The 19,831-nt window shown below is 48.8% G+C and overlaps 8 protein-coding genes across 8 annotated transcripts in view; 2 read left to right on the forward strand and 6 right to left on the reverse strand.

Annotated features, from left to right (window-relative positions):
• The window catches only part of BU24DRAFT_478558 (uncharacterized protein), a gene marked incomplete at its 5' end in the record, with an annotated part of 2,500 nt that extends 1,538 nt beyond the window's left edge, over positions 1-962 (reverse strand). The window contains one exon of the mRNA XM_033533037.1: positions 41-962. Coding sequence (XP_033385825.1) covers positions 41-962 — 922 coding nt within the window. The remainder of the gene's footprint in view (positions 1-40) is intronic.
• Positions 963-3,225: 2,263 nt separating this feature from the next.
• On the forward strand, positions 3,226-4,442 carry BU24DRAFT_151802 (uncharacterized protein). Its single transcript, XM_033521269.1, has 3 exons — positions 3,226-3,310; positions 3,366-3,555; positions 3,604-4,442. Exons 2-3 carry the CDS (start codon positions 3,505-3,507, stop codon positions 4,072-4,074), a joined length of 522 nt encoding a protein of 173 aa, XP_033385826.1. The 5' UTR covers positions 3,226-3,310; positions 3,366-3,504; the 3' UTR covers positions 4,075-4,442.
• Positions 4,443-4,742: 300 nt separating this feature from the next.
• On the reverse strand, positions 4,743-6,011 carry BU24DRAFT_420530 (uncharacterized protein). Its single transcript, XM_033527497.1, has 2 exons — positions 5,902-6,011; positions 4,743-5,851 (listed from the first exon to the last, which is right to left on the reverse strand). The coding sequence occupies exons 1-2, from the start codon at positions 5,971-5,973 to the stop codon at positions 4,811-4,813; spliced, it is 1,113 nt and encodes a 370-aa protein (XP_033385827.1). The 5' UTR covers positions 5,974-6,011; the 3' UTR covers positions 4,743-4,810.
• A 207-nt stretch (positions 6,012-6,218) lies between these two features.
• BU24DRAFT_367392 (dihydrodipicolinate synthase) lies at positions 6,219-7,507 on the reverse strand. Its single transcript, XM_033524345.1, has 3 exons — positions 7,208-7,507; positions 6,867-7,159; positions 6,219-6,805 (listed from the first exon to the last, which is right to left on the reverse strand). Exons 1-3 carry the CDS (start codon positions 7,380-7,382, stop codon positions 6,266-6,268), a joined length of 1,008 nt encoding a protein of 335 aa, XP_033385828.1. The 5' UTR covers positions 7,383-7,507; the 3' UTR covers positions 6,219-6,265.
• A 569-nt stretch (positions 7,508-8,076) lies between these two features.
• BU24DRAFT_388801 (cytochrome b2) lies at positions 8,077-9,780 on the reverse strand (the record flags this gene model as incomplete). Its single annotated transcript, XM_033525018.1, has 4 exons — positions 9,618-9,780; positions 8,544-9,564; positions 8,284-8,492; positions 8,077-8,234 (listed from the first exon to the last, which is right to left on the reverse strand). The coding sequence occupies exons 1-4, from the start codon at positions 9,748-9,750 to the stop codon at positions 8,077-8,079; spliced, it is 1,521 nt and encodes a 506-aa protein (XP_033385829.1). The 5' UTR covers positions 9,751-9,780.
• A 737-nt stretch (positions 9,781-10,517) lies between these two features.
• Positions 10,518-12,811, reverse strand: BU24DRAFT_420532 (uncharacterized protein). Its single transcript, XM_033527498.1, has one exon. It carries the CDS (start codon positions 12,489-12,491, stop codon positions 10,662-10,664), a length of 1,830 nt encoding a protein of 609 aa, XP_033385830.1. The 5' UTR covers positions 12,492-12,811; the 3' UTR covers positions 10,518-10,661.
• Positions 12,812-12,980: 169 nt separating this feature from the next.
• On the reverse strand, positions 12,981-14,628 carry BU24DRAFT_388805 (glycoside hydrolase family 33 protein). Its single transcript, XM_033525019.1, has one exon. The coding sequence runs from the start codon at positions 14,411-14,413 to the stop codon at positions 13,268-13,270; it is 1,146 nt and encodes a 381-aa protein (XP_033385831.1). The 5' UTR covers positions 14,414-14,628; the 3' UTR covers positions 12,981-13,267.
• Positions 14,629-14,834: 206 nt separating this feature from the next.
• On the forward strand, positions 14,835-19,477 carry BU24DRAFT_440448 (uncharacterized protein). The gene is made up of 8 exons (XM_033530371.1): positions 14,835-15,166; positions 15,213-15,592; positions 15,690-16,017; positions 16,069-16,673; positions 18,063-18,188; positions 18,239-18,269; positions 18,331-18,396; positions 18,444-19,477. The coding sequence occupies exons 1-8, from the start codon at positions 14,974-14,976 to the stop codon at positions 19,217-19,219; spliced, it is 2,505 nt and encodes an 834-aa protein (XP_033385832.1). The 5' UTR covers positions 14,835-14,973; the 3' UTR covers positions 19,220-19,477.
• The last annotated feature ends 354 nt before the right edge of the window (positions 19,478-19,831 follow it).

Consider the following 19,831-nt stretch of genomic DNA (forward strand, 5'->3'; position numbering starts at 1 on the left):
GTCTCAGTGGCCTCGCCAGTAGCTTCAGCTGTAGCTTCACCAGTAGCCTCAGCTGTAGCTTCGCCAGTCTCAGTGGCCTCGCCAGTAGCCTCAGCGGTCGCCTCCCCAGTCTCAGTGGCCTCTCCAGTGGCCTCGGCCGTAGCTTCGCCAGTCTCAGTGGCCTCGGCTGTAGCTTCGCCAGTAGCCTCCGCGGTAGCCTCGCCAGTCTCAGTGGCCTCGCCGGTAGCCTCAGCTGTAGCTTCGCCAGTAGCCTCAGCGGTGGCCTCGCCAGTCCCAGTGGCCTCGCCGGTAGCCTCAGCTGTAGCTTCGCCAGTAGCCTCAGCGGTAGCCTCGCCAGTAGCCTCAGCGGTAGCCTCGCCAGTCTCAGTGGCCTCAGCGGTAGCCTCTCCAGTAGCCTCAGCGGTAGCCTCTCCAGTAGCCTCTCCAGTAGCATCAGTGGCAGTAGCACTTCCGCCGCCAGGAATGAGGTAACTTGGGATAGACTCGGGAAGGGCGGGAAGGTTGATTTGAGGGCCACTTCCAGGCTCGTTTTGTGCTGCTGTACCCTCTGCAGATGCAGAGGATGATGTAGAGGATGAAGTGGCTGAAGAGGAGTGGGAGCCCGAAGAAGCAGAAGCCGCAGAAGTAGCATCCGCAGAACTAGCAGCCGATGAACCTTTTTCGGAGGTAGTAGCGGCCCCTCCTGTTGCTGATGGTGCACCATTTCCGCTTGTCGCAGCACCACCGGCACTGGATGCTCCCTTGTCCTTATCCTTGTCACTGTCCTTGTCCTTGTCCTTGTCCTTGTCGCCCTTACGCTTCTGGAACATATGCCCAACCTGGGCTACAGCAGCTTCGAGCCTGGGAAGAAGACCATCTTCGCGTCGGACTGGCTCTAAGTCGGTATATTGGGCCGGGGCCGCGAGGACCTGCACGGCAGGCAAAGTTGCCAGAAACAAGATATATGACTTGTCGAGACGCATGGTGGTTGCCTGCTAGCTTCAGCTGCAGTATATGGATGCGATGTAAAAGAAAGAATGAATTGAGTCCAGCTCAAGAAAAGTCTAGATTTCTAAACAAACGATAGACAAAAGCAAATCTATAAAAAAAAACCAAAGAGGGAAGGGGGGAGGATGTAGTAGTGGAGGAGTGTGGAGAGAGTGAGTGAGATGGAACGTTTCGACACTAGCGAGCCATTGCCTTATATGTCCCTTCGAACTTATGGGAAGAAACATATCTGCTCTTCTCGATGATTTGGTCATCTGGTGAATGTGTTGTTCTAGGTCCAATACGTCTACGTATGGGTCAACGATGAGGAGGTAGGACTTCCTCTGGTGCCAGCCTCAACTCTGTTGTTCCAGAGAATTGTCCGATTGGAGAAACGTGGAAGATGGAGCCAAGGCAGTGGAGCTGGCAGGAGGCTTGGAGGAGCATGGCCGTAGTAGGAATCATTTTCGAGAGTTCCGTTTTGGGGGAATATGTGTTGTCGAGGATGCTGTTTGCAAAAGTGTCATCTTGGGGATTAACGGTGGGGCGTATACAAGCAATGTAAGATTTGCGCGGGAGCTAGCCTGGATCGGTGGATCTACACGCAATGAAGATTATACAGCAGGTGTTTCCCTGCTTTGATAGGTCAAGATGTCCGTATGTTTGATGTAGCATTGTAGAATCTTCGTTAGAGTTGAGCATTCTGCATTCGCAAGGCGGTCGGACGCTCCTGGAAAGGAGCGCGAATTTAGGGTGCGAGGCTATCTGGGCGCCCAGTAGACGAACGATGCCTTACCGTTCGGCGCTCCCACGGACGATCCTCGCCGCAAACACACCCGTCAGGCGCTACTCGATCTATTGCTACTGTCAACTGTCCTTGCAAACTTATGGGAGTGTTAATTATTCTGCTACATACAACTGGTTATTCAAGATATAAAAGTCAATTTAGGGAGGAAGTAATACACTGAATATTTGCACGTGCGATAGTGCTGCTCACCTCAACAACCAATAATTCACAGATCTTCTGACGGTCAAATTCCTGCCCATGGCTTCCCGCAGCAAAAAATGGTTTCTGTAGATGTGTTCCTGCATGCAACGAAGTCGCTAGCTAGATTCACTTGAGGCGACCTGTCGAATATGGTGGCGCCATCAAGCGAGGAGGAATATGCAGTCGGTGTATGATCCGCAGTGCTGACCTCGAATTGCTGACTTCGAATCCTTCCAGTCCTGTTTGAGAGCCCACCCACCGTTCTGAGGCTGCCAATCCGTCCTTGACGCAATTTCAATGTCTACAACAGCATGCACTCTCTCGGAAAGGCAATTACGCCTGGTGCCTTGTACAACCTCTAGAAACGACGTCTTGTGTGGAGCTTAACACAGGAATGGACCAGCATGGTACCGACGAGGAGTCTCCGACGATGGCTTTCTTCATGGCTTTAGCCCCAGCAAAGGTGGCATAATTTTGCAGGCTAAGGGAAAATGCACCAAAAAGAATACCAAGCGTAGGCTGAGCATCATGATTTTAATATGACAGAACTACGAGTAATGATCCACTTCGAGTACGATACTGCAGAGGGTTGGCACGTCAGGCTGGCCCCCTACTAGTATTTTATGACCACAACAGCGCCTTTGCAAGGTTCGTCGCGAGCAGTCAAGGTTGTTTACTGACTACAGTACACTCTTACATAGATACTTTAGGTATAGAACATACATGAAGTTAGCAGGTGGCCAGCCCGACGTGCCAACCCTCTGTATCTTCTGTGCCTGAAGTAGGCAGGCATTGTGACGAGTTTCCTAGTGTTGTCAACATCTTACGATAGAGGGCAGAACGACCGTTGTCGGATGAAAACTTCGCCCAGAGGGAGGAGCGAGGGGTGGTCAAGAGAAATGCCTGTCCTTGTGTCCTGCTTTATGCCAATAAACGGTATTGTCTGTCGAGATTGTAGTCGCAGAGTGTCATCCTCTGTCGCGTTGTACGAAAGATATTTATCTCTACGCGGCCCGCTCGACAATTTCCAGGCCTGCTATCGATGAGCATGGGGATATTCCGGTCTGATTCTCCACTACATTTCTCACAATCGCTACATGCATGTGAGCTTTTGGACTCCGACTAAACCATTGCGATAGCAACAGACTATCCATGATTCATGATCCGGGATGAGGCCATCAAGAACGAGGAGTATACGCTTGGATGAGCATTCGGTGATCTTCAGGTTATATCCAACAAATGCATGCGAGACCGAATCGTGTGTTCGTAATCAGTCTGAATATCCCTAGGATGAATTAAGTCACAAGTTGCGTTCGATAGGGCGACAGGTCCTTCCCCGCCCGTGAACGAAATAACGTACGTCCCAGATACGATCACATGGAGATGGATGCAAGTGTCTAAAATATTGCAGGAGCGATGCAGATTGAATGGACTGCCACTCTTGAATGAATCATTGACGTTGGGGCAGTCGACCACCAATACAAATCATCGCACCCTTTCCCAACACCGCAAAGGCAACCAAACACACACAGAACAACTCGCTATCTACTATGTCTACTCGCCCACTACGCTTATTCTTTTGGATTTTGTATAAGAAAGCTGTTAGTAGTCTGGCTCCCCTGGTCACGAGCCAATATTGATAGGAGCAGAGTGACGAAGCGTACCGCAAAACCGCCAACCCAACATATTCAAAAGCAACATTTTCACCATTGGTTCCCAAACCAATACTACGGAACTGGGCGGCCACAGCGCCTATAAAGATAAACCGATTCCCTACAGCTTCTATCCGTAGCAGTCGAGCTTCGTCACTCGGTTGCACATCTCATCTTCATCAAACGACGAGCACAACGCATCGCGAGACAACGCACACACGACTTGCGATCCTGAGAAACGACTTACAATCGCTCAAACATACCCCTAACAATTCTCTGAGCTCAAGACTGGCATCGAAATCCATATCGCCAAGATGCTTTCCACTATCTCCACTCCAAATCATGATCAAGGAGAGGCTGCTCTCCCAGATTCTCTCCCAAATCGGCCTGCCCCCGGTTCCAACGAGTCGTTCGCGTTACTCTTCAAGGAAGTTGCCGACCTCCTGGAAGACATCCGCAACGATCTGACCGAGATGATCGAGAAGACCCCCGACCAAAATGATGACGATTCTTCTGACCAGCACTCGAGAAAAGGCAGGGGCAAGGGAAAGGGAAAGGGCAAAGGCAAACAAGTATGGCTCGCTGAGCAAGACAATCTCGAAGAAGCGGCCATGGAGGCAGCCAGAACGGAACAGGAGACCGTCGATGCACGATTGGCAAGGGGCGAAGCGAAGGCAGAGGCATCGTATAATCGAAAGTACACTCTGGGCTACAAGCATGCCAAGAAATTCGAATCCAAGAACCTTAAGAAGAACAGGGAGGACAAGACTGCCAGGATGTACGCTTACGAAGATTGATATCTCGGTTCTCGAGATAATCAACTTAAATCGATGGGAGGTAATCAACATATGACCACGTCCTGGTTGACACGCATCGCGCATATTTGCAAGGGCGTTTTCGGATTTTGGGATTTTGGGTTTTGAGGTTTTGAGGTTTTGAGGTTTTCATTTTTTATCTTTTGATAGTCTTTGGGTTCATCGTTTGAGAGAGGCGGCGTCTAGGACATGATTAACCAGTGGTCTCTGTACCATTTGTACCAGGGTAGACTTTAACGCTTCACTCAAAGCCATTACTGTTGCACAAGAGGAAACACCATTCTTTGCTACATTATCAATGAAACAGATTGAAAACTAAATGCAAAATGTAAATCATGTATTGAAAGGGTATCTAGACTGACTAAGAGATGAAATAGGCACTGGCCAACTCATGTGGTACCCTTCGCGCCAGCGGGCGCACCCGCTCGGCGTCTCTGTAGACTTTCGCCCATGGCATTGCGCACTATTTTCTGGCTGTGAACAACATTCTGCACCATGTACCTTTTTAGTGCTTGCCGCAACTCGGTCTTGAGCTGTTCATTCTCACGATATGGCATAGACTCCAGCTCCAGCAGCCGATTTGCGTCCAGCGCAGATTCCTGGACAAAGGCTTCAAGTCGATCGACTTGTTTGTGCCGCGCTTCTTCGGAGTCCTCGGTGACTTTGGTTGGTCTCTGAGGATCGTCACGATACAACGGAATCAGAAGTCCGAGGAACTGTGCCGCAGACAGCGCAGCCTTGCGAATAATTGAAGTAGCTTGAAAGGGCAGATAGGCAGGCCGCCAGCCCATGGAGACCACCAAAGGGTTCAGGTATTTTGCGAGAAACGTTGGGTGGTCTGGACGTAGCGCTGTTCGGATCTCGTATGTCGCCATGCCTAGGAGGGCCAGGTATCTCCAGTACGCGCCATCCTTGAAATATCCCAGACTATTCGCACCACCAAGGAATATCAAAAGCGCGCCGTATGTGTAGAGAGTCACTAGAAGGGAATGCGATGTAAATTCGCCGATAGTGAGGCAATGGGTGCAGCCTTTGAATATAGTAGGACCAAATCTATCGTACGCGAAACGCTTTGCCGGGTCGAGGATCGTATCTCTTGCATGTTTCAGGTGGACAAAGAAATCATTCGCCTTTTCGCGATCCACATTCGGTCCAACTTTATCCGGATGAAAGCGTACGGTGAGTTTCCTGAATCGCGATTGTAGTCCACCCTCGTCCACGTTGATCGGGACCCCGAGGTCTGCGTATGCGTTGCCTGCTCGCTGCAGCTCAAAGTCCGCCTCGTAGATCGTAAACACAAAGTATGCAGCGTATATGGCCATGAGAAGCTGTCGCCGGTGCCGAATGAATCGAGGGGAGCCAGGCTGTGGCTTCGGATCGCCCGCGCGAATAAAAATGCTGTATAGAATCGACTGGATCCAGGACGCCGACTGCCTCTTGTTAGTTTGTTATGTTCAGAAGAGTTATAGCGAATACCGACCATGGGAATTAGGAACTGCCACACCACAAATGGGCCTATGGTGTCCCAAGAGATATTCCCCTTGACTGCCATCGTGTAGTTGCACTCTAACAAAAACTTGAGTTGTAAAGAACAATAGCAGCTCATCTCCGGACAAAGGTGGCTTCATTCATAGAGCTCCGATGTTGCTGAGTCATCCTCATCACGTGCCATCGATACAACACAGGGAGGGCGTTTGGGCCATCAAGTCACTCTGTTATAAGGGCAACAGAATTCAAAGTATTAACAATCAGGAAGTTTGAAGAAAATCATGTATGTGATTATTGAATCATTTTTTTCTCTTGTGCTAGGATATCCTCATTACATCGTGATTACTTTTGTGTCTTTACTTCGCTCCATTTACTCCAAAAGTCTTGTCCGGAATTTTCTCCTCCTCATCGAGAAGCACGCCCATAATATCCACTGTCCATTTCTGTGCCTTCTCAGCTGGAGGCAGATACGGCCTTCGGGGGTGGAAAGCTTCAGCTTTGACACCAATCTTCGGGCCAACAAAGTGGCCGGCACCGAATTTTGTAAGAACAACTCCCTTTTTGCAGGCCCACTCGGCATTTGCTACAACGTCCTGGAGGGCTCGTGCCTGTTCCTTCTCCCCAGCTACCCATAGATCATACAATTTGGACGTGGATTTTGGAAAGACGTTGCCGAGAGCAGCAACGCAGCCTGAGCCTCCGGCCTCGAGTGTAGGAAAGAGGAAGTCGGAAGAACCGCCAAACACGGTGAATTGCTCGGGTGTGAATTTGGATGTGACTCGGATAGCTTTACCGACGTTGGCGCAGGTAAGCTTTGTGGCAACGATATTGGGATGTTGAGCAAGGGCGATCAAATCGTCCGATGTAAGATCTTGTCCTGGCGTGACTTGGGGAAACTGCATCATAATCAGTCAGATATTATGATCGCGTGCTCGAAAGATGTAGTAGGCCACTTACATTGTACAAAACAAGAGGTAGAGGAGATTCGTCTGCGACATCTCGGAAAAACTTGTGCAATGCCTCTTCGCTAATGGCTTTGGTCCAGTAGCTGGGAGGGAGAAGTAGGGCAAAGCTTGCTCCTGCTTCCGCGGCATCTTTGGCCAACTCTATGGAGGTGTTTGTGCTCTCCGCGCTGATTCCAGCAACGATAGGGTACTCGGGCACACCAAGATCAGTCACGGCGCGTCGTGCGGTTTTGAGAGCTTGTATTCTCTCTTCTCTTGTGAGAAGCACGGCTTCACCATTTGTGCCTAGACTCCATTAGATGGCAGTCGGTAGATCGAGGGGAAATACCATACCTTGGTACACGAGACCGTGCATTCCACCTCGAACTAGATATTGCGCATGCTTGTACATAGCATCGAGATCGAGCTCTTGTGTTTTCGTAGGTTTGTAGAGAGAAATCACTGGAGTGTATACACCCGGCGGCAGCTTTTGCGCCTTCGGTGGGATGTTTGACTTTGTGATGGCCATATTCTTCAAAGTTTCTATTTGGAACTCGTGGGATCGTGTAAATTTGGAGGATGCCAGCAGGGTGTGTGTTTGCTGATGAAGATGTGAGTGTGTAAGAAAGAAAGCAGCAGCATTCCGACTTTTAGGTCACGACAGATTATCATCGGAATCCTAATCGGCCGCAGGTGACACGCTATTCGGAATAGCAACCGCGGGCAGGGGATTTGTGGGGTTACGTTGGTATGGAGGGTGACGGAGAGAATGCCGCTCTACACAATGGATGACTCGCTGAGGGGTGCGTAGTCTGGAAACACTACTCAGGTCTTCGGGTGGCGGAAGCTTAGGGTGCTTGAATCCCACACAGCGGCCGTCTATTGGATATAGGCTGTGTGGTGCGTTCTGCTGGATATCCATACCATCACACGAGCATTAAAAGGTTTAGACAATTGATGTCTACATGTGAGCTAAGAAACGGATAACATGGCTTGCATGCGTCTACCGCATTCGCAGATATGTCATCTCTCTATTATAAATCTTACTGTGATTGTCAGAGATTCATTTTCACGGTGTCATTTGGGAAAACATTAGAATTTAGATTGGATGGCAAATTGAGTTGATGTTGTGAGACAAATCATCTCACTTAAAAAATACATGTGTCTATAGGATATTGTTTCGTCCAACGTATCAGGACACCGGCCGGATCATGATCGAGAATTTACATCTTAGCACGTGGTCTCCATTGGATGTATGGATGGGCTGAGCTAGTCGCGACCATATGATCGATGTCCTGCGTGTTTATCAAGCCAGGGTGGGCCTGGTTGATATCTGTAAGGCCGCAAAGACGCAGTGATGTCTCGAGCTCATCCTTCAAAACTATAGTACTGTTAGCATCATCACGTCAATCGAACGATGGCAGGCTTACTTTGTGTTATATGTTCGACTCCCTCTTGCCCATATGTCAATGAATACAAGTATGGCCTGCCGATACCAACAGCCGTTGCACCAAGTGCAATGGCTTTCAGTATATCAGAGCCACGTTCAAAACCACCATCGATGTAAATGTCGAGCTTATCAAAGATGTCTGGACAAATTCTGTGCAATTCTAACAACACCAGAATCGAAGGTTGCGCACTGTACCAATGTTAGCAATTGACATGAGAACAGAGCTTCTCCATCACTTACCCATCAAGAGAACGGCCACCATGATTGCTTAGCATAACGCCTGATGCGCCAAACTCGGAGGCAAGTATCGCGTCGGCGGCACTCTGAACACCCTTCAGGACCACTGGTAATCCGGATACATCCTTGATCCATTGGATATCCTTCCAGATCAAACTCTTTTCGACGTACTGGGCCATCAATCTCCCCATCCCTCCACCCTTCTTATCATTACTGGCCACAGCGCCGGAAATTGCACTTGCAACAGCCTCAGCAGCTATCCTTTCATCGGCTTCACGTTTTCCAGGCACTGGTGCATCGACAGTGACGAAGACTCCCTTGATGCCTAGCGCAGCAGCCTTCTTCAGGAGTTCTGCTGTTTTTGATCGATCCGAATTGACGTATAGTTGTAAGAAGAATGGCTGATCTTTCTTCCCCGACTTTACGATGGCAGACAAGGGGTATGATGCATTACTGCTGATACATTGTACAATGCCCTCATTCCCTGATCCGCGTGCGAGCGCACACTCTCCGTCGGGGTGTGCGAGTCTTGCCATCGCAGCGGGCGATATGAAAAATGGGACATCGGAGTCGCAGCCCAAAATCTTACGCTTTGTCGAAACATGTTTGACATCCCGCAATATACGAGGTCTGATCATGACACGGCGTATAAGAGCCTTGTTCTGTGTGTACGTCACAAGGTCTGTGGCAGCACTGGAGTAGAAGGCCCATGCTTTCGGCGTCAACGTGTGCTTCGCAACCTCTCGGAAATCGGCTGCGGATATGAGGGAATGGAGGTGTGGCTTTTCGTAGACATCCGGAACCTGATGAGGAATCTGGATTGGCACTTGCGCCTTCGTTTGGATTCGAGGTGGTGAGTTTTCTGCTTCAACAGCTTCCTCGATTGTGGATGAGGGTGGCACGTCGCTGGAAGGGAGTAAATCGCCAATAAACTTGCCCTCCTCGAGGGTTTCCTCAAGCATGCCAGGGGCATGAATCTCATTGTAAGCTTCCGTTGCATCGCCGCCGGCATATTTGAGAATGACTACAGTAGAAGATTAGATTCGAGGTCTGTGAACGACTTTGGAAATGAAATACCTTCAGAACCTCCTGGGTGTACACTCAGAAAGTCAGTGACATCCCAGACTTTCTCCCCAACCACTATCCAACAGTCTTCAGGACTATTGTGCGCTTTGATATCATCAAGGGATAGTGTCTGCTTAGAATCCATGATGATTTCTTCCTTGTAGACCAATGTGAATTGCTCTCGATGATTAGTTCGATTGAAGAAACTGAAAAGTACGAAGTTCACGAATGCGAAAGTTGAACAACAAAAGAACCTCGGAAGAAATCGATCTGGGTCTAGGGCAAAAGAAAAGGAGCCAAAGCAAAATATGGGGAAATCGGCATATGCTGCTTGTTGCATTACTGTCACCGCTCACCTTTCCGGTGCGCGGAACGTTCTTTTCGGGGTTCTTCGCCTTCTATTGGTTGAGCCCAACTCGCGCCGTTCTGGCCGTAGTGGCAAACAGGGCATCCGGACTTCGCACCGAGACATAGAAAACTACTGAATCGCCGTGCAACTATTCAACCAATTGATTTGTTTGTTTATGCTTGTTTTCATTTCAACTTGAAAGGATTCCTGGGGTTTCGGTCGATCTCCATGGGGTACAAGTGGGTACGGTACATTGATAGCGGTGCAGAAGCTGGGGCCGATCTGGAGTTATGCTTCCTTGAACGAACATTAAAGCGCAGCGTTACTTTGATATATCACTTGGTTCCGGGTTCTCACGGAATAATTTGCATCAAGTGTATAATTTAAAGTGTGTCTGAGGCTTTTGAGTAACTCAATAGCTTTGACTTAACGATGGTGTAAATTTGTAATACATAATATTTTTGTCTTTGAGAACAATTCTCTCCTCCGCTATGAGTGGAACAAAATAGCTCATAGACAGGCACAGTTTTGTATTCGTTTCCCATCTGCGAGAATTGTTGAATACAAGTCAAAATTACCAAAATTTCTTCTGTGAAATGTCCCAGGCCAAACATCTTTGATAGGTGGTTATGCTTAATGCAAGTAGTTCTACTACATACGTAGTAAATACAACAACCTTCCCAATCACGATTGAAAGAATTGGCAGCTTAACCATCTCCGCCGCCGCCACCATGCCCTCCACCACCACTGTCACCGCCGCCAAAGTCACCGCCGCCAAGAGACGTACCAGATGCATCAACTACGGCGCTTGACAATTCGGCACCACCCTTTAAGAACTCCACCAGCATTGCTTTTGGTCCACTCAATTCATCTCTCGGCATTTTCATTCTCGTCTGAATATCACCTGCTTCCCAGTAACTTAACGCTCCCAGATCATGCTTTCTTGCTTCAGCAACACTTGCCGCAAAATCATTAGGGTATTGTGCTTTTTGCGTCCGTAAAGTGTGCTTCTCCCAGTCTTTCAGTATCTGCAAAGTTGCAACAACCATGGGCACATCTACCCTCGAAGACCGAATATGTAATGTTTCGTCAGGCAACGAAAAGCGGGTGAACTGGCATGCCGGCAACACTGACAGATTCGCTCGCCTACAATCATCGCAAACATCGTGACTCTCGCAGACCTTGCATCCCCACCGTGTTCCAATGATGGGCTTCATAGTGCAGCCGCCGCATTCTATACCTGAATGCACATAATCCGGGTTGTTGTAACCATCCCAGTACGCATGATCAGCTACAATCTGCCCAAACAGCGGATCTTGGTTGCCATTGGTAATTGTTGAAACGAAAAGGGCATGTCGTAGAGTATCGTATCTGGATAGATTGAAAGAGTTCACTGGAGCGTGGGTAACCCATTTGTATCGTTTTCCGTCGGGGCCGATGAAATTGAGACTGTCGTAGTTGATCGCATGAACATACGTCGGTAGAAGATCCCGGCCCTTGATAGGAACCAACGTCTCGGTCTTCCTTTTGTTCGTTACAGGGTCTAACCTGAGTTCATATTTGAAAAGCTCTTTGGTCTTATCGGCCTTCTTCTCAGCAATCGGGTTTGTCATCGACCACTGATATCGTGGGGCTCTGAGACTACCGCCTTTCTTCTTGCACGTGAAATAGTAAGTAGGAAGTGACTTTCCTCTACCCTTTTCAGACCTTCGGGCAGTACCCCAAATGACAGCTTCGGGAGACTCTAACCAATCCGCTTTAGGCCCGTAGATGGAATGGCTGTGGAATGTAGCTACCGCTGGTGGGAGGATCCATTGAGGTGGATATGGAACTTGATGATGTGTCTCCAAGTACTGGGATGTGGCAATGTGATCCGATGGTGGAGGCGGTTGATTACTCGGATTTCTCAGCGTACTTGTGTGAACGTGGTGTTGATGTGCAGGTCCTGTCACGACTTCGGGGGCCACATCGCATGGGCTAGTAGGTTGTCTTGGAGTCTGGACAACTTCTGGCGCAAGTTCTGCTGCATTGGCTGTTGGTGATTGCTGTAGTTGAGCAGCTTGTGCATAATGATCTGGACCGTACTTGGACGAAACATGCAATGTGTGCTGTCTTGAGATTGGTGAGTTCAGATGGGTTTCACCGAGCATGGTGGATGTAGCACTCATTGGTATCTGCGATGCACCTTGACTCGTACTACTAGTAGATCTCACACGTGATAATCCTTGTGCTTCTTCTATTTCCATCTGAAGTAGTTTGCGCGCCAGTAGCTCGTCTTCATTCAACTGTTTGGCTGATGTAGAGGTCGGGAGTGCTGGAGGGGCCGGTGCAGCGAGTTCCGGTATTACTGGCGGGCTTGCGACATACGGCTGAACATAGGCCACCGACGATATCGTGGCATTCTGTCTATGTTGCCTAAAACCGTCTGTAGAATGGGTGGAAGTGCGATGATCTCCTGGCTCCGATGATGTTGCGCCTAGCGAAGTATGTGAAGAGGTTTTTACACTAGACCAATGGTCTTGGTTTGGTAAAGACATGGCAGGCAATGTAGAGACCGATAGTGTATTGCATCAACAGACGAAGGTAAGAAAGTTCTCTAGATGAGGAGAAACGAAACCAGGTACACAGAATCCCCAATGCCAATGCCAATGAGGTGTCAGCAGAAACTCAGCCCCTCTGGCCTATAACGTGGGAAGCGCCACAATTTGCAATGACTAAGGTGGGGGCTTAGATGCGAGATGTAACAAGGGATGCATGTACAGCCATCAGTGGATGCAAACACCAACGTTGGTAGGAGATGAAAATGCAAGTTCATTACCAGAACCGTGTATTTGGTCTGGTGCGCCTCAGATCGTCGCAAGGGGGTAAGAGTAGAGTAGCCATCCAGGCGAAGGAGTAACTAAGGGGTTCGCGTGGTGGAGTAAGCTTGCTTGTGAATGACATCATCGTGCAGACAGTTCATGATCTAGGTATTGTCAGGCAACTGTCCATCGAAATAAATGACTGCAATGGACAAAAGCATTCGATTATAATCGTGGAAAGACGGAAGTGTTATGAAAGATGAGCGTCTGGGCTCCCTTTTCTACTGCGGGATATTTCGAGAACAGCACCGAGGACGACTGGACTATCCTCTCGCCTTCGCAGAGAAAACGGAACGCTAGTGATGAAGTTGATTTCAAATGTTATTTGCTCTAGGCCACATTTCTCAATTATTTATCACGAGTGAAAACAGTTAAATGAAGGGAAGAGACGATCTAACTGACTGAAGTCGAATTCGCGGGAATATCTACTTTTGTTATGAACCACGCTATTTCTATGCCTCAAGCCAACCAACCTCAAAGCGGCTGAATCGAATTCTTTGTCGCCAAAAGGTGAAGGCTACATTTACAACATCACCGTCAACAACTATACTTGGATAACTCAGTTCCCTGTTCTCTCGTGTTCGAGAATTGTTCGTCATGCAGAATCCATCGCCTTCTTGTAAAACCTTCGACTTCCAGGTCTCACCTCCGTCCGAACTGATGCCTACGGTCAATTGCTTTCGAGGAACTCCCCAGATAGCTTCCTTGGTCTCTGCAGGTTGATTCGCCCGTTTGTCATCTTCGGGGGTGATATCATCGTAAAGGCCTTCGCGTTTAGATTGGCCTGCCTGGAACTTTGAATCGTTATAGACAATAACTAGGCGACCGTCCGACAACACCTCGAAACAAATGCCCGAATTGGGATTGGGGAGTGCTGTTGGGGTAGGCTCAGACCAGTCTAGGCCGTTCTGCGACCGCGATGTGTATACGTTATCGGCCCACCGCGAGCGATAAAGGGCAATGTATGTGCCATCTGGGAGAGCTTTGATGTTCATGTGTACAGCGCCTGTTGAACGTGGTACCTCCTTCTCGTGCCATGTGCGGCCGTTATCATGAGTGTACTTGATTACAGAAATATCGTCATTGCCAATCCAGCGGAATCCAGCAGGAGTGCGGCAGTACCAAGCTGGAAGAACCCAGGTACCGTCTTTGAGGATGGTAATAGGCTGCCTAATGAAGAGGCCTTCGTCATCGAAAAGGTTTTGGGCTTCACTCCAGGTCTTTCCCTCGTCTTTGGATGTCCGGTAGCGCACAACAGCTTTATCTTGATTTCCAGCCGGCTGAGCTGTGTACATTATCCATAAATCGGAGGTCTCTGGGTTCAGGAATAGCACAGGGTTTTGTTCACTTCTGTTGGCATCATCCGAGACTCGCTGGGGCTCGGACCAGGTGCGAGTACCTTTGCGTAACCGAGAGGTGTGGACCGAGATATCTGAAAGACCCTCTTGCGATCCGCCGAACCAAGCGCAGAGCAGGTCACCATTTGGCAGAAGCAACAGATTTGAAGCATGCACCTGGACCGTTGATGCCGGGATGTAGTTAGCGGCGAAGTATGGTCGGTCTTGTGAGACCTCAAGCTCGCTGTTGAAATTGGCCATATTGGCAAATGGCAAGTGTTTTGGAGAGAAAAAATACTCTTGTCGCTCTCAAGGTAGAGTCAAGCTTCAAGGTAAAGTAAGGTGTTGCCCAAGAAGTGGTGGACAGGATGTCTGAAATGTTTGAATGTTGGAGGTAACGAGCTTCCGAATCTTGTCATGCGTCTTCCCATATAAGCAATCCAAGACCAACCTTGACTCAGACAAGCGTGGCCGCAATTCTTCCCTTCGCGTGGCTTGCCGTCCGAGGTTCTACCCCGCCGATCTTTGTTGGTTCGGAGAAATCCCGATCTTGGAATTACAAACTACGCACTTCTTACCGGCGCTTCGAAATGTGGGGGAAACCTTTGGGGAAGTGCTTAATTTTAGCTTGAAAATCCTGGGGCAAGTTGATAACCTGGGGTCGTGTCTGGGGCTGGGCACTCTCAGATCGATTCTATAAAGGTCTTGAGGCCGTGAAGATTGAATCACCAAGGCCGCCTCTTCCACTGTGGTGATCCTCAACTTCCCCCTTCATTTCTCACGAATCTTATTCCTTCTCCAACGACAAGCCTCAACTGAAAATGGGCGGTGGCACTTCAATTTGGGCGTCCCCTGAGGCGAGGAATGATCCCCGTGAAATTTTCAACGGGCGCCTTGCTTATCTCGCGACCACCATTGCCTTTGCAGGATGTTCCTATGGTTTCGATCAGGGAAACATTGGCGGCGTCCTTACACTCCCTACTTTCAAGCGTGCCTTCGGACTTGATAGATTGAGTGAGGATGCTGCAGACCACCGGGCAGGCAATATCGCCGCACTGAGTTCGTCAACCTCTTTTCAAGAATTTCCAGTCTCAAAATACTGATCAATTTGCTATAGTGGCTGCCGGAGGTGCCGCAGGTGCCCTCATTTCTGCCCCCTTCGCCGATTTTCTGGGCCGAAAGTGGGCCATGATGCTTTACGGCGCGATTTACCTCCTTGGATGTGCCTTTCAAGAGGTTCCCCATCTTCAATTATTCTACGCTGGCCGATTTCTCGCAGGAGTTGCAATCGGCTCTATGTCTGCTGGTGCACCGCAATTCTTGTCTGAGAACTCCCCCAAGTCTATTCGTGGTTCCATGACATGTCTCTACAACTTGATGATCATTACCGCGCTTTCTCTCGCCTTTTGGGTCAACTACGCCGTGTCGAGGTGGAAGAATGTGGATGTCAACGATAACATGCAGTGGCAACTGGCTCTTGGTGTAAGTTCTAAAGACAATCATACCTACCAGTGATAGCATCTAATGGACCATACAGATCCAACTGATTCCCGGTGCTGCCATGTTCTTCATGCTTCCTTTCGTTGTCGAGACTCCCCGTGCCCTCATTGCCAGAGGCAAGCGTGAACAGGGACTCATCAACATGATGAAGCTCCGCGGGCTTCCAGAAGATCACCCTTACCTGCAACAAGAGTACATGGAAGTCTGCGCCCAAGTCGATGCCGAACAGGAAGCATCAGCTGGTCGTAACTACTGGATCGTCGTCAAAGATATTGCTCTCATCCCGAGTAATAGGCGCCGATTTTTCTTGGCTGTCATGCTCTTCCTATTCCATAAGTTTACCGGAACTGATTCACTCAACTACTGTATGTTCAAGGATTTGTACCTATACACTGAGATATACTGACATCATACAGTTGCTCCTGAGATCTTTGAAATGATCGGTGTAAAGGGCGGATCTCAGGCACTTCTTACGACGGGAGTTTATGGTGTTGTCAAGCTCGCTACTACCATCATCTACGTCGCATTCATTGTCGATCGAGTAGGACGTCGTCTTCCGCTTATGATCGGTGCCACGATGCAGGCTACAGCTATGCTTTACATCGCCCTCTACGTCCGATTTGCGAACCCTGATGCTGGCGGTGGAACCGAGGCCGGAGGAATTGTTGGCATCATCTTCATCTACATCTATGCCTTCGGTTGGTCATTTGGACACTCTGTAGCATGCTACGTTGTAGCAGCCGAGATCTTCCCATCTAGGATTCGTTCGTTCTGTATGAGCTGCTGCTTCTTTGTCAACTGGATCGTCGATTTCGGAATCACGAAGGCCACCCCGTTGATGATGACACACATGGGTTGGGGAACCTTCCTTCTCTATGCCTGCCTTACCTACTCAGGCGTCGTGTTCATTTTCTTCTGTCTACCAGAACTCAAAGGCCGATCTATCGAGTCTATGGACGATCTGTTTCAAAACTCGATCTGGTCTATGTGGAAACGGGCGTATCCCACCGAGGACGAGAAAGTACGCCACGACGTTGCGGAAATCACCGGCGGGGACAGGGTTATCAACGAGGAGAAGCCGTCTGGGGCTGTACAGGTCGAGAAGATGTAAGAGAGGAAATTGTTCAGAGAATGTCCGCTGTGGGCAACCAATGTTTGAGGTAGCACGGGGTACAAAATTATCCTACCGCGGTTAACGCATTGTGAGCAATATTATGATCCCACGAAATTCAGCCAACGAAATGCGTGTGCTTTTCTACTTGATTCATGAAGATCAGGATTCTAGCTGTAGAACCTAATCATGTATAATCTTGTCGGTGATTGCATGATAGATGTATCTCTACGCGATGGGAAAGAGCTTACTTGGTTGGTGATGGCAGGGACTGGGTCCTGGGATCCACCTGCACACACACACGGCACTCCGAGATTGTCACAGATATCCTGAATAGCGACCGGGCAGATCTACGGCCATAGTTGATCTGTGCTAACGTTAAAAGCACGCCCACTTATTTGAAACACAAGTCTCCACAGTAATAACAACAGTAAGGGCTCTAGCTATAATGGCAATCTATCTCATAGAACGTCTAGGTTCTAGAAGTCTCGCTGTAGCAACGATGTGACTCCTGTAAATAATGGTAAATATTAGTGGCGGTGGTACTGCTGTCTTCATGAGAATTCACGGGGAGTGGTTGTGAATAACAAGCTCTCTGGCTTATTGTAGGCACACTGGTAGTGTCCTCTTGCCAACCTGCCCCAGTATATCCCTTGCCTCTTACATCTCTGTTCAGCCGACATCATGTTTTGAGCTCATCATTACGCCGCTCTTCATGATAAACCCTCCAAGGTCGTATAGTGTGAGAGAAGCAAGACAGGTTACAGTCCCTGATGCGTCCTGAAAATCATTGGTGACAGGTTTGTGGTTGTCCATGGGTGTTTTGAGGCCAGCAAAGCATTTACTATAAGTATTGTCCGTTATTAGAGCAGGCAAAGTTACAATCAATCACAGATTAACCTGACCTCGTTGTAGATGCTTTTCGAAGACAGATCCACCTAGACTGAAGTGATATCGAAAGGCTCCAAAAGATAACAGAGACACAGCAACAGTCGCAAAGGTACCTGTCATTTTGCTGCAGTCTGAGCAGGAGGCCAGGAGTCGCCGCCTGGAGCAGTTGTGATTGTGTGGCACGGCTGCGTCAATGGCTGCGCTACAATGAAAGTACCGGTGATTGCGATGATGACAATTCACAGCTAGCCATGGACCTGTTCGCAAGGAACACCTCAAAGCCGGAGTGTGGAGTAAATCGGGGCATGGGGGTGCGTCTTGTATGGGGAACCGGTGAGAAAGCCGCAAACGTTCCGAAGCGGATCAGGACCATTCATGTATGGCAGAAAGAGATACATCGGAATATAGTGTGTCCATATTCGCATTCCTATTTTCTTCATAACACTTTTTTTTTCAATTGATTACCACTATTCAATCATGGCCTTGAACGAAAAGACATTCGAGCTGAATACGGGTGCCAAAATCCCCGCAGTAGTATGTGAAATGCTTGAGCAGACAGCCGAATTCTTCCTAACATTTAATAGGGATTCGGAACATGGCAAGCTGCACCAGGAGGTACGCAAAAAAAAAAAAAAAAAAGAATGAACTCTGAAGTTCGGTCACTCACACAAAATAGAGGCTGGGAGAGCTGTACAGACTGCGATTAAATCAGGATATCGGCATTTGGACTGCGCTCCATTATGTGAGTTACTCATCCTCACTGAAGGAAGTAAACTAATCGCTTCTTAGACTGGAACGAGCAGGAAATTGGTCAATCCCTCACCGAAGTCTTGAAAGAAACCTCTATACCACGTTCGGATCTTTTCATCACAACAAAGCTCTGGTCATCGCAGCATTCGCAGGTCGAGACTGCGATTCGGAAATCTTTGACAGACCTCCAATTGGACTATGTTGATTTATACCTTATGCATTGGCCAGTGTCACTGCCACCGAACGATTCTTCGGCAGCGAACTTTGGGAAAGAAGACAGAACCGCGCATGCACAAGATTGGGACTTTACCAAGACATGGGCTCAGATGGAGAAGCTCCTCGATCTAGGCCTGGCACGAGCAATCGGTGTTGCCAATTTCTCGACCGTCAATTTGGAAAAGCTGCTCAAGGTGGCTAAAATTGCCCCAGCAGTCAACCAGACAGAGCTCCATCCCTTGCTGCCGCAAGACAAGCTTAATCAGTTGTGCAGAAAGCATGGGATCCATCAAACAGCTTTTGGGCCCCTTGGTGGGAAAGGCTCAACACTTCATACGCACCCAGTTGTTTTGAAGATCGCCGAGGCGAAAAAGGGCACGTCTGCGCAAGTCTTGCTGTCCTGGGGTGTGAGCCGTGGATGGAGTGTCATTCCGAAAAGTGTCACAGAAGAAAGAATCAAGGCAAATCTACAGATTTTCAGCTTAGACGATGAAGAGGTACAGGCGCTGGATCAACTTGCGAAGACTGAAGGAAGAAGGTTTAATAGGCCGAATTGGGGTACTACAATCTTTCACGATGATGACGAAACTGTAGCATAATGTACCTGAAGCAATAAATAAATGATCCACCCAAACCAACCTGCAGTGAGCATAGCTACATAGCTACATTTTTGGAGTGGTTTTATCGTGAAAGGCGATCGGATAATGGCCGTGGATGCGCAACAGTGATGAACGACACAATTGTTGTAAAAATGAATCTCAACAGGAGTCCTCAAATTCCCGAGCTCGAGAACACGCTACCTCGTACGGTATCGGGGTGTCTGCGCTAAGTCACATGGCCACCTAATTTCTTTTCCCCAGAAATGGCACGACACCCCTTGCTTGCCCGTACCTCGACACGAAGAACTGCGTCTCACAGTCTTACTACGAGTACGATTGTTGCCACCAGGGGAGAAGTAGTTACTGGAAACCAAAGGAGCACGTAGTCATTGTAGCACGTGCGGCAAAGGCCTGCCTGATCCTCGGAGTTGCTTCCAATCTTGCCCCCATCATCAGCAGCTGCAGTTGATCACACGCGAAAACCGGCTTCATCCAATCGAACAAGTATTTACTTTGGACGACTTCCTGGCCAATTAAGATTCCAGCATTTCCCATCGCTCGAACGTTCTCCACAAACGACGCCAGCCGTCCCCGCTTTCTTAGAGAGCGACA

This window comes from Aaosphaeria arxii, assembly GCF_010015735.1.
Source record: "Aaosphaeria arxii CBS 175.79 unplaced genomic scaffold BU24scaffold_3, whole genome shotgun sequence".
NCBI classification, from domain to species: domain Eukaryota; kingdom Fungi; phylum Ascomycota; class Dothideomycetes; order Pleosporales; genus Aaosphaeria; species Aaosphaeria arxii.

Coding starts and splice junctions, on each gene's coding strand:
- BU24DRAFT_151802 (XM_033521269.1), top strand. CDS start 3,505: ATGTCTACTCGCCCACTACGCTTATTCTTTTGGATTTTGTATAAGAAA. Junction 3,556..3,603: donor GGATTTTGTATAAGAAAGCT/GTTAGTAGTCTG, acceptor TGATAGGAGCAG/AGTGACGAAGCGTACCGCAA.
- BU24DRAFT_420530 (XM_033527497.1), bottom strand. CDS start 5,973: ATGGCAGTCAAGGGGAATATCTCTTGGGACACCATAGGCCCATTTGTG. Junction 5,852..5,901: donor GGCAGTTCCTAATTCCCATG/GTCGGTATTCGC, acceptor AACAAGAGGCAG/TCGGCGTCCTGGATCCAGTC.
- BU24DRAFT_367392 (XM_033524345.1), bottom strand. CDS start 7,382: ATGGCCATCACAAAGTCAAACATCCCACCGAAGGCGCAAAAGCTGCCG. Junction 7,160..7,207: donor GCACGGTCTCGTGTACCAAG/GTATGGTATTTC, acceptor AATGGAGTCTAG/GCACAAATGGTGAAGCCGTG. Junction 6,806..6,866: donor TACCTCTTGTTTTGTACAAT/GTAAGTGGCCTA, acceptor ATTATGATGCAG/TTTCCCCAAGTCACGCCAGG.
- BU24DRAFT_420532 (XM_033527498.1), bottom strand. CDS start 12,491: ATGTCTTTACCAAACCAAGACCATTGGTCTAGTGTAAAAACCTCTTCA.
- BU24DRAFT_388805 (XM_033525019.1), bottom strand. CDS start 14,413: ATGGCCAATTTCAACAGCGAGCTTGAGGTCTCACAAGACCGACCATAC.
- BU24DRAFT_440448 (XM_033530371.1), top strand. CDS start 14,974: ATGGGCGGTGGCACTTCAATTTGGGCGTCCCCTGAGGCGAGGAATGAT. Junction 16,018..16,068: donor AACTGATTCACTCAACTACT/GTATGTTCAAGG, acceptor GACATCATACAG/TTGCTCCTGAGATCTTTGAA. Junction 16,674..18,062: donor ATCCCACCGAGGACGAGAAA/GTACGCCACGAC, acceptor ATCGGAATATAG/TGTGTCCATATTCGCATTCC.